At 39.0% G+C, this 12,804-nt stretch overlaps 1 protein-coding gene across 1 annotated transcript in view; it reads left to right on the top strand.

Moving 5' to 3' along the window:
• Positions 1-444, top strand: part of oxnad1 (oxidoreductase NAD-binding domain containing 1) — a 45,229-nt gene extending 44,785 nt beyond the window's left edge. Inside the window, exon 7 of the mRNA XM_078418121.1 lies at positions 315-444. Within this exon, the coding sequence (XP_078274247.1) occupies positions 315-325 (11 nt within the window). The 3' untranslated portion in view covers positions 326-444. The remainder of the gene's footprint in view (positions 1-314) is intronic.
• Positions 445-12,804: the final 12,360 nt, after the last annotated feature.

Here is a 12,804-nt window from a genome sequence, read left to right as displayed (position 1 = left end):
TCGGCTTGTCGGCTACCCCCTGTAGCCCGCGGTGCTCTGGGAGCTTCAGAATGGCAGCCCTTGGAAAATCAGAACAAGCAACAGACCAAATTATATGTCAGCCCTTCTGTTTCGCATATCATTTTGTTTTGTTGCTTTATATTAAACATGTCCAAGCAAAATGTACAGACATACTTCCCTCGCTATAATATTTCAGCTTGGTTCAGGAGAACACTCCATTTTAATTTTTAAAAGGTTGCATTTTAACTTAGAAAATATGCTTGCTACTCCAGTCCTGTTGCAACATCTAACATTGTTTTGTTGTATGTTCACAGATTGGAGATGAAAAATGCACAGATAAAGGAATATGAAGTAGATGCTTTCTTCAGAATATGATGACATTTATTTTTCACAATAATAGGCTGAGTTGAGGCTTTCATTCCGAAACCACTGGCAAAATGGTAGAATGTCATTGAATATAAATTGAACTTGACTTATTTAATTGATGTAAATTTGATTTCAATAAAACATCTTTTCTGCCCTGCAGAGATCTGCTTGTTTTATTCATATAATTGTTTAAATGTCTGGACTAGAAATTAAAATGACTGTTGCAATCAGTATGAAAGCAAATTGTTTGAAGGATAGGATTATATTCCAGTGATTTTTAATTTAGAGAGGGCGTTTTGAGAATAATCCATTCAGAAATATTTCAAAGGCTGCTGCATGGGGAACTAACAGTAAAGGGTATATGTGAAATGACATCTTGAAAGATAAGATTGAAAAATGGTTAATTAATTAAATAGGGATATTAATGCTTCTTTTAAGTTATATTATAGTCAATGAATTATTTTAGTAAAATTGAATGTTACTACACTGCTCTGATGCAATAACTAAGTTTCCAATAGCATGCACACTTTTCTGATGAATTTCCAATAGCTAAATAAATCACTGAGCAAACCATACAAAGTCAATTAAATAGAAGTCATGGTGATTCGGAAAATGTTTTCTGCTGGCTTGGTTTATCTAACTGCCTTTCAGTCAGATTGCACTTTCATATAAACCTTTACCGCTTCTCTCCTTATAGCTTCCTTTCCTGTATCATAGAAACATAGAAACATAGAAAATAGGTGGAGGATTAGGCCATTCGGCCCTTCGAGACTGGACCGCCATTCAATATGATCATGGCTGATCATCCAAAATTAGTACCCTGTTCCAGCTTTTTCCCTATATCCCTTGATTCCCTTCGCCCTAAGAGCTAAATCTAACTCTCTTTTGAAAACATCCAATGAATTGACTTCCACTGTCTTCTGTGGCAGACACTCCACAGATTCACAACTCTCTGGGTGAAAAAGTTTTTCCTCATCTCAGTCCTAAATGGCCTACCCCTTATTCTTAAACTGCATCTATCCTTAATATCCTCTAGGAATTTTACATGTTTCTATAAGATCCCCACTCATCCTTCTAAATTTCAGCGAATACAAGCACAGTCGACCCATGATTGTGGATGACCAGCCATGATCACAATGAATGGCGGTGCTGGCTCGAAGGGCCAAATGGCCTCCTCCTGCACCTATTTTCTATGTTTCTATTCTTTCATCATCAGTCCCGCCATCCTGGGAATTAACCCAGTGAACCTACAGTGCACTCCCTCAATAGCAATAATGTTCTTCCTCAAATTAGGAGACCAAAATTGCACACAATAATCCAGGTGCAGTCTCACCAGTACCCTGTACAACTGTGGTAGAATCTTCTTGCTCCTAAACTCAAATCCTCTCGCAATGAAGGCCAACATGCCATTGGCTTTCTTCACTGCCTGCTGTACCTGCCTGCTTACTTTCAGTGACTGATGTACAAGCACACCCAGGTCTCGTTGCACCTCCCCTTCTCCTAATCTGACACCATTCAGATAATAATCTGCCTTCCTGTTCTTGCCACCAAACTGGATAACCTTACATTGATCCACATTATACTGCATCTGCCATGCATCTGCCCACTAACCCAACCTATCCAAGTCACCCTGCAGCTTCATAGCATCCTCCTCGCAGCTCACACTACCACCCAGCTTTATGTCATCCACAAACTTAGAGATGTTATATTTAATTCCCTCGTCTAAATTGTTAATATATATTGTAAACAACTGCTGCTATAACATCTTTAATAATCGACTCTAGCATCTTCCCAACAACCGATGTAAGGCTAACTGTTTTCTCTCTCCCTCCTTTCTTAAAAAGTGGAATTACATTGGCTACCCTCCAGTCCACATGAACTGATCCAGAGTCGAGAGAACATTGGAAAATGATCACCAATGCATCCACGATTTCCAGGGCCACCTCCTTGAGTACTCTGGGATGCTGACCATCTGGCCCTGGGGATTTATCAGCCTTCACTCCCAACAGTTTACCCAACACCATTTTCTGACTGATGTGGATTCCCTTCAGTTCCTCCCTCCCACTAGATCCTCGGTCCCCTAGTATTTCTGGGAGATTGTTTGTGTCTTCCTTAATGAAGACAGAACCAAAGTACTCGTTTAACTGTTCTGCCATTTCCTTGTTTCCCATTATAAATTCACCTATCTCTGACAGTAAGAGATCTACATTCATCTTCACTAAGCTTTTCCTTTACATACCTATAGAAACTTTTACAGTATCCTTTTGCTCATTTACTCCTTTGCTCCCATGGAGATCAGCAGCCACAGAGCGTGAGACTTGCTGAAACCTGAAGCATCGCTGGCATTGCAATAACTACCATTACTTTCCCGCCCCCTCATGAAATGTGTCAGGCAGTGAAATAGAACCACTAACAAAAACAGTTATGTGAAAATCTAAATACGAAAACAACTCTTATTTTAAAAAGAACAAATCTGTGAACATAATAAAAGCAAACGAAGTATAATGTGATCTAAAGCGAAGCATTGTTTCCTAGGTTTGTAGCCAGCTGGTAATGTTTTTACCCATTTCCTAAGGAATAATTTACCCCCAGTTCTTCCTGCTTTTACAGTTACAGGGAGCAACTGAAATGCAGGACTAGATGAATAGTTCAAATTCTCCAGAGAGAAACCTAGGGATTTATGTGTATGATGATTGAAATGTATGTTACTGACACATGGAGATGAATAAACCCAGATGTGAAAGAATATTTTGTCTGCTCCCTGGTGTATCATTAACATTCTAGAATTGACTTGGTGCTACTCCACGGCCCTTGATGCACTGGCTTTCTGCGCACACATCAGAAGATGAAGTATTTTTGATCCTTTCTTGATCCTCAGAGGCATTACATTACCGTACAAGAAATTACCTACAAGAAACGCGATTGAATATTGATACAAAATTCCTAGATGTACCATTGACCATGACGACAACCCAGATACAACAATGAAAGGATGTGCATACAAGATCTTTCAAAATAAGATTTTAGAGAAAATGAAGTAAAGCCTAAGGTTTTGACTTAAAAAAAGATGTAAGGAAAGATCTGCACAGGTTCAGTTGCTGAGTATATTTCAGACAGAGATCAATAGTTTCATAGATATTAGAGGAATCAGGGAATATAGGGTTAGTATGGGGATGTTGTGCAGAGGCAAATGATCTACCTGATTTTATTAGGAAGTACTCATGAAAGATGGGTCCAAAGTGAATTGATGGAGAAGAAATTGATTGGTAATTGTGGGATGTATCCTGAGGTCCAACAAAGGATAAATGTCCTCGAGGCACTTTGGCGGGTGTAGATGGAAGATTTGTGCCTCCAGTACCACTTCTTCATTCTGTAAGGAGAAATTAAAGGATACCTTTCTTCAGAGTGTCAAGGTTCAGAACACCAGGCAGGGGAGAGAGGCTGATTGTGGGAGGTAGTCTCTGGCGCAAAACCTCTTGGTACCGCTTGATTTATTTTCTAAATTACACAAACTGCAAGTCAATGCCATCGACATATCCATGGCCAGCAAAGCAGTGGAAAATGATTAAATCTTTCTGGGGTAAAAGCAATTGTTTCATTGAATTGTGTGGGAAATCATATAAATCATTTACAAATGGCCTGTATAATCATAAATGGAAGAACATTTCAGCATTTACTCCCTGTCCTAACCCATTCTATAATTTTTCAATCTTTTCTCTCTCTCCCTCAGAGAGAATTCAAAAGTTCACCTGAACTATTAATTAATAAAGTGAGAATTAGTGTTAACGTCTCAAATTAATGATTTTTAGCCAGAATTCATGAAATGTTTATTTTGTTTCTCTTTATACTGTAGATGCAGCCATGTCTATTGGGCATTTCCTAGCACTCTTGGCAACATTTCAAATTACCAGCTGTAGCAGTAATATGTTTTTGATGTGAGTTTATAGAAGGAACAAGAATATATGTAAAAGTAAATATAATTATGAAAGTCATAGAAAGGGTAACATAGAAACATAGAAAATTGGTGCAGGAGTAGGCCATTCGGCCCTTCGAGCCTGCACCGCCATTCAATATGATCATGGCTGATCATCCAGCTCAGTAACCTGTACCTGCCTTCTCTCCATACTCCCTGATCCCTTTAGCCACAAGGGCCACATCTAACTCCCTCTGAAATATAGCCAATGAACTGGCCTCAACTACCTTCTGTGGCAGAGAATTCAACAGACTCACCACTCTCTGTGTGAAGAAATGTTTTCTCATATCGGTCCTAAAAGACTTCCCCCTTATCCTTAAGCTGTGACCCCTGGTTCTGGACTTCCCCAACATCGGTAAATGGTCAGATTTCCCCTCCATGATGTAATTACCCGAGGTCATAGCTTTAAGGTAAGAGGGAAGTTTAAAGGAGATTTACGAGGCAAATTAAAGGAATAAGTCTGATTTTGTCAGCCATACAAGCGCTGAGAAATGACTTTTCCACACAGTTACAAGAAGTAGTTTCCTCTAACAGAGAGATTAAAGAAGTTATAGGAGCTTTCTCCGAAAGACTCACAATGGCAGAGACCCGCATCAACACGTCGGAGGACCAGATTACATCGCTAACAACGGAGGCCGGTGCCACACAGAAGAAAGTCCAGAAGCTAACCTTAAAGGTGGAAGAGATGGAAAAACGCCAACGCCGTTCAAATCTGAAACTGGTTGGATTACCCGAGGGGTCAGAGAAAGGAGATGCACTTACATTCTTAATGGAGTAGCTGCCTAAGGCTCTTAATATGGATGTAGGACCACAAGTGACCATCGAGCAAGCCTACAGGATAGGCAAGATGCCCCAGATCCAGGATGGGTCCGGTAGGTCACGGCCACGGATTCTCCTCATGAAATTCCTGATGTACCGAGACAGAGACCGAGTGATGAAAGCAGCACGCCTGAAAAATGCAGTCACTTCTGGAGACAGCCGTGTTATGTTCTTCCCGGTTTTATCGGCTGAAGTTTAAAGACAGCGGAAACTTTTTGACGGAGTGAAACAAGAACTGCGCCATTTGAATATGGAGTTTGGACTTTTGTTTCCGGCAAAAATGCAGATTCTACACATCGGCTGCTGGCACGACTTCAGTTCCCCAGCTCTGGTTGAGGATTTCATCCGAAAGATACAGAATGAGCGCCCCAGCCATCATGACGCACGGCCCGGGTCGTCGGTCAGCTGGAGAGCGGCGAGCAGCGTAGCTTTTGGTCTTTGTGGCAAATTAATATGTAATGGTAGGAATAACTACCAAAATAATTTAACAATGAGTCTGTTATGACTTAAGTATAGACAGAGGGTCACGGTTATTAATACATGTTTCGTGAGCTTTACACAACTTGATTCAGAGAGTATTGTAAACCAACGGATAACTAGTCGAGTGTATTAAGGTCTTTGTTACATTCATTTTTTCTTCCATATTAATATACAATTCGTCGGAACAAGTCCGATTATATTTCTTTTTGTTTTCAGAGTGTCAGTTGTTAAACTGCTCCTCTTGGGGGATCAGACCACAGTCTAATCGAGGTCCTGCAGAATGGGTGGGAGGGAGGAATGTGCGCATTCAGCTGCACAGGGATTTTTCAATGTCTTATTTGGGGAAATGTTTTTGTTTTGTTATTACTTGTTCTGTTTGTTCTTTTGTTTTAAAGGCACACTCCTTATATTACCACAAGGCACGGTTAATAGGACAGCTGCAAATAAAGTAGTTTACTGATTATATCATGAGTGGTAATATTAAAATAAATATGATTTCATGGAATGTTAGAGGTCTTAGGAAGATAGTGAAATTAAAGCAAGTAATGTCTAGGCTGAAGCAGCTACAAACAACGCTAGCTTTCATTCAAGAAACTCATTTACTTTCTGGTGAATTCATCCCTTTAAGAAGGAGATGGCCAGGTCATATTCCTCTTACGCAAGGAGTTGCAATACTTGTGCATAAATCTGTTCCACTACGGATTTATAAAACCATACAGGATCCAGCAGGCAGATTTGTAATCATCCAGGGCTCATTACTAAATCAAGAAATAAATTTAGTAAGTGTATAATATGTTTCTTACTTTATCAACATTACATGGTTTCATCTGTAAAGCAGGAGACTTTAACTGTACTTTTAATCCAAAATTGGATAAATCCTCAGGCGTGGATACTTCTCATATGCAATGTCGGAAAATAATACAACAGTTTATGTGTGAGTTGAACCTTTGTGATATTTGGAGATATAAAAATCCTTCAAGGCGGGAATATTCATGTCACTCGGCTACTCATAATTCCTGTTCACGCATAGATTATTTTCTCATTTCTAAACCAATGATAACCTGTGTGAACGATTCAGCGTATAAAAGTATTGTCAATTCAGATCATGCTTTACTACTAGTTAATTATACCGTTAGGACAGCTAGTAGAGGCCTTGCTGTGTGGCGATTAAGCCCACGATGGTTACATGATAAAAAAATCCTCGAATTTGTTGGAAAAAATATTGATACTTATTTCCAACTGAATACAACTCAAACTTCAGCATCAACTAGCTGGGAGGCATTTAAAGCCTAAATTCAAGGGCAAATGATCAGTTATACAAGTAACAGTTCAAATAAACAACATCTGAAATTGATAGAGTTAGAAAAAGATATTAAAGAACTTGAGCTAGAAATTAATCTTTACGATATAAAAGAGACCAGACAGAAATTGGCAATTCTCAGAGCACGAATTGTCCACAAATAAAGCAGCATCCAGCTTAATGAAACTGAAACAGACATTTTATGATCAAGGAGAGAAGACAGGGAAGCTATTGGCCTGGCGTATAAAATCATTGCAAAATGAAAGATCAATTTTGGAAATTGAATCTGAGGAAGGGACAACAATAATAAATCCACAAGAAATTAACAATATTTTTCAATCATACTACTCAAAACTCTATATATCAGATGGTCCAGCCATCTCACAGACCCCCCAAAATTGTAATTGTGTGTCTTGTGTTCTTTGTTGTCTACTGCCGGACCCTGATGTGAGAGGACGCTGGCGCTATTTGTCCGTCAGGACAGTTCGTTTGTTTGTTTTTATGTCTTGACTGTATTGTAAAGCGTCTTTGAGCACTTGGAAAAGCGCTATAAAAAATAAATGTTTGTTATTATTATTATATTATTACAACCTCCTAGACCAATTAGAGATACCTGTTCTAGAAGAAGGAGCTAAAGAAGAGCTTAATTCTCCAGTTATACTATCAGAATTGTTGGAGGCCATTGTCAGTATGAAAGGAGGAAAGGCATCAGGGCCAGACGGTATACCTATTTATAAAAAGTTTAAGGTCAAGGTACTCATCCCATTATTAGACGTGTTTGAAGAATCGGTTGGAAAGGGTGAGGTGCCACCTTCACTATGGAATGCACTTATAACTTTAATATTAAAGCCAGGAAAGCCCTCCACAAAGTGTGAATCCTTTCACCCTATTTCTTTCATTAACTCCGATGTGAAAATAATAGCAAAAGTTCTTGCACGAGGCATGAGAAACATCTGCCATCTATTGTTGTTCTAGATCAAAATGGTTTTATTAAAGGAAGACAGGACTTCCATAATATACGTAGTGTTGAATATTATACATGCAAAGAAAGAAGCACCAGATGCGGCTGTGGTAGGACTTAATGCTGAAAAAGCCTTTGATAGGGTGGAACATGAATATCTATTTGAAGTGCTTAATCGTTTTGCGATTGGCAGTTACTCCTCAATTGGATCAAAATCTTATACTATGAGCTTCAGTAATGACCAATTTTATGGTATCAGAACAGTTTTCTCTCTTCAGAGGCACACTGCAAGGGTGCCCCCTGTCACCTCTACTTTTTGTTCTGGCCATTGAGCCTTTAGCTATTGGAATTAGAAGCAACAGTGGGATAGCTGGTGTAGGAGCCATTTATGCTTAATTCAGTTATTGTCATTGTGTTATGGCTATGTTTTAATATTTCTAGTTTATGTCTTTTTTGCCTGGTTGTGGGTGTGACGTAATGTGTAATTGGGAGTGTCTAGATGGGAGGAGGCTAGTGTGTCGACAGAGGTTGTGGGTCAGTTTAGACTCGGAGGATGGTGAGCATACAGTTCTTTACCACGCGCTCGTACCATGCGCTCGCTCCGGTTATATTTGTAAGAACCATACGGTGATAACTGCAAGAATTTCTAGATATTGTTTGAAGAAGAAACAGTTGATAAAGTACGGAAACTGATGAATTACTCTATGATTTGTGCTACTTTAATAAAACCAATTAATGAAGAAAAGGAGTTTGGAAGATTCGTTTTGTCATATTACGTGTGCGTAAGCTATAACTACATTTCATCCCCGAGAAGTAATGGCTATCAAAGTGGGATTTGTATAGAAACTGCCATTACAGCTGGTATTAAAATGAATGATATTGAGAATAAAATAGGAATGTACGCGGATAACATTGTACTTTTTTTAACGGATCTGAAACAATCTATACCCAATTTACTAGATTTAATTGAAACATATGGAAGTTTTTCAGGTTATAAAGTTAACACATCTAAATCTACGATCCTATTTCTTAAAAGTTCTGAAAGACTAACCCCTCCGCTACATACTCCTTTCAGAAATGTTTTGGAAAGTTTTACATATCTTGGAGTAAAAATCACCTCTAGAATCCATTGTGCCCACTAACTTTAATCCAGTGGTTGACTCAATGGTAGAATCTATTAACAGATGGAAATCCTTACCATTATCCATGATTGGACGTATTAATGTTCTCATCATGAACATCCTACCTAAGTTCCTTTACCTCTTTCAGACCATCCCGCTGGCTCCCCTTTTAATTTTTTTACTAGAATGAAAAAGCTTTTTCGTAACTATATTTGGAACAGTAGATGTTCAAGGCTTCACTTAACCCTGTTGTACTTACTGTATGACAGAGGTGGGTTAAAACTCCCTAACCTCCAGGGATACTATTGGGCGGCCCAGCTGAGGGTTTGAGCTTGAGTCACCCCTACATTGGATAAGGATGGAGGAGGCCACAACTTCTAAAATTCCTTTAAATCTTTATCTATATTCAGCAAATAACCACACTGAAATAAATACACTTTAAATCCCTTCGTAAAAAAACACACTGATAGTGTGGCATGAAGTGTTAAATTATCTGGGGGAAAATCCTTCTCTATCCCAATTTTCACCAATCTGGGGAAATAGAAACTTTATGCCAGGCACTAATGACTTGGGTTTTAAGATATGGGCGGACAAGGGTATCAGTAAAATCTCAGATTTATATAATAATGATATTCTTTTAAGTTTCAATGAAGTAAAACAAAAATTTGTACTTGACTCAAAACATTTTTTTAAATATCTCCAGATTAGAAACTTCATAACAAAGACGCAAAGCTCACTAGGTCTGCCAACTCAAAACTCTTTAGGAAAGGCGGCTTTAAACCATCATGAGGCAGGTGGCCAAATCTCACGGTTTTACCAAATTATTATAGCTACAGCAAAGGAATCTTCAGAAGATAAAAGGCTAGCGTGGTGTTCAGATCTTGATGAAGAAATTACTGTAGAAAAATGGCAGGATATATGTTTACAATCTCAAGTCCAAACAATAAATACGCGGTTCAAATTACTCCAGTACAAATGGATAATGAGACTATATATTACTCCTGTTTTACTGCATTGCATTAACCCTAATACACCTGATCTGTGTATCAAATGTGGTGTACATGAGGGTAGCTTGTTTCATTGCAATTGGGAATGCCCCACCATCCAAGAGTACTGGAAGGAGATAATAACAACTTTATCTATTGCCACAAAAGAGAAGCTTCCACTCTGTCCTAAACTTTGTATTTTAAGGTGTTTTCCAGCAAGCTGTAAACTTGATAATACAGATAAGAAGATGGTTATATTTTGTCTGCTTGAAGCTAAACATAAAATTGCTTTGTCATGGAAATCAGTTTATAAACCAAACAAGCAAAGTTGGGTTAATGGATTACTGCAGTGTTTTGCTTTGGAGAAACTTACATATATAGTTAAGGGGAAATACAACACTTTTGAAAAGATTTGGGGCTCGTTTATGAAAGTTTTTGGAGGGGAAAGATTTTACTGAGGCCTTGTAGTGAACTGCTGACTGTCTTTATTTTCATTGTGATTATTGTCTGGTTAGGTTATTAAAGGTGGGAGCAGTTTATATATATATATATATATACTATATATATATATATATATAAACATGTACTATAGCAGAAACGTGCCTTACTTCCTTTATATTTAAAGTGCCTTTAGGTGCCTAAAAGTGATCTTGCTGTTGATGTGCCTTGTTATGTTATGTTATTTTATGTTGTTAAATGTTTTTGTATGCTATTTGAAATAGCAATAAAAATAATATTTAAAAAAAGGATGAATTTACAATCCTCCGATCAGTCTTGTTGCAACTCGTGAATTTTCTCTGGAGCTGTAATGCTACATTCTTTACTGCCTGATGTGTTCATATATGGCGTAGAACACAAAGTCATGGAGTAACTCAGCCAGTCAGACAGCATCTCTAGAGGACATGGATAGGTGACGTTTCGGGTCAGGAACCTTCTTCAGATCCATATTTGATGTTATTTGACTGAATAGCATACAAAACAACACATTTCACTGTATCTTGGCACACATGATATAACAGTAATAAACGAACCAATATTAAGTTTCAGTGATTCGCATTCTCTACTTTCTTATTTTAGAACTGGAATAGATGACTTCTATATTTCATTCCTTCTATCCTCGTTCTTGCCTCGTCCCTTTGCATGTCTGCACATGTTTTAAGTCTCTCAGCATCCTACTCACAATTGTTGTATTGTTGGCAAACCAGGCTACATTATAGTTGAGGCATGGAATCAAGAAAAATACAAACTGCAGGAGGAACTCAGCATCTGGGGAGGGTAGAGACAGATGAAGAATCCTGACCCGAGACAACAGCTTCCTATTTCCCTTCAAAGATGGTGCCAGACCCACTGAGATCCTCCACCAGTTGTGTTTTTGCACTATATTATAGATGGTCTCCTTATCCAAATCATTGTAGCTTGTTAATAGCTGGTGCCCAAGCATTTCGTACTGTGGCACCCCATGAGTTCCAACCGCCCAACTTGACTGTTTATTTCTGTTTTCTGTCCATTAACCAATCCTCACTCTGCGCCACTACTTTATTCCCAGTCCCAGATGTACTAATATTATTCGGTAACCTCTTGTGCGACACTTTATCCTCACATGTTACATCAATTGGTTCACCATTATCTACTCTGCTTGCCACACCTTCAAAGACGCCCAACATACTGTCAGATATGATGACCTTTCATGAATTGATGTTACCTCTGCCCCATCCCAGTATTATTTCCTAAATGCCCTGTTACCACCACTGATGGCAGTATAACACCTCAGCAGGGCTGGATCATATCCTCCAAAGGAATTTCAAAGGCTGTGGGGAAGGGTTTAAACCAGTTTGACAGTGGGACGGGAACCTGTTGGGATTGAGAGGGAAAGAAATAAAATCGGAATTGCAAGAGAGAAAACTAGCAAAATAAATGGGCAAACCAAAGACAAGCAACGCCAGGGGAAAAATGTTAAAAGGGGAAGTTTAAGCTACAATATACTGTAGAGTCATAGAGTTATACAGCGTCAAAACGGGTTCTTCGGCGCAAATGGCCCATGCCGGCCATCATCCCATCCTCACCAGTTTCATCTCTGTATTTGGCTGATATTCCCCTAAACCAATCCTATCCATGTACGTGTTCAAATATTTTTTAAACATTGTGATAGTATCTGCCATAACTAGTTCTTCTGGCAGCTTATTCCATATACCTACCACCCTTTGTGTAAAAAGTTACCCCTCATGTTCCTTTTAAATCTTTCCCCCTCACCTTTAACCTATGCCCTCTGGTTCTAGATTACCCAACTCTGGGTAAAAGATTTATCCTATCCATTCCTCTCATGATCCTATACATCTCTATAAGATCATGCCTCAACCTCCTGTGCTCTAAGAAATAAAGTCCTAGCCTGCTCAACCTCTCCCTATGTCTCAGACCCTTGAGTCCCGGCAATATCCGTACAAATCAACTCTGCACCCTCTCCAGCTTAACATCTGTCCCCCCGGGGGACCAGAATTGAACAGAATACTCTAAATGTGGCCTCATCCACGTCTTGTACGACTGTAACATGACCTCCTAACGTCTATGCTCAATGCTCTGACTGATGAAGGCCTACTTAACCACCCTGTAACGCTACTTTCAAGGAACTATGTACCTGCACTCCTCGATCTCTCTGCTCTACAACACTCAATAGAGCACTGCAAATCAGTGTGTGGGCCCTGCCCTGGTTAGACTTCCCAAAATGCAATACTTTGCACCTCCCTGTATTAAATTCCATCAACCATTCATTAGCCCACCTGGCCAACCAATCAAGATCCTTC

Source organism: Rhinoraja longicauda, chromosome 2 (assembly GCF_053455715.1).
Source record: "Rhinoraja longicauda isolate Sanriku21f chromosome 2, sRhiLon1.1, whole genome shotgun sequence".
Taxonomy (NCBI): domain Eukaryota; kingdom Metazoa; phylum Chordata; class Chondrichthyes; order Rajiformes; family Arhynchobatidae; genus Rhinoraja; species Rhinoraja longicauda.
The sequence above is the reverse complement of the archived record's forward strand: the minus strand, read 5'-3'. Positions and strand labels throughout refer to the sequence as shown.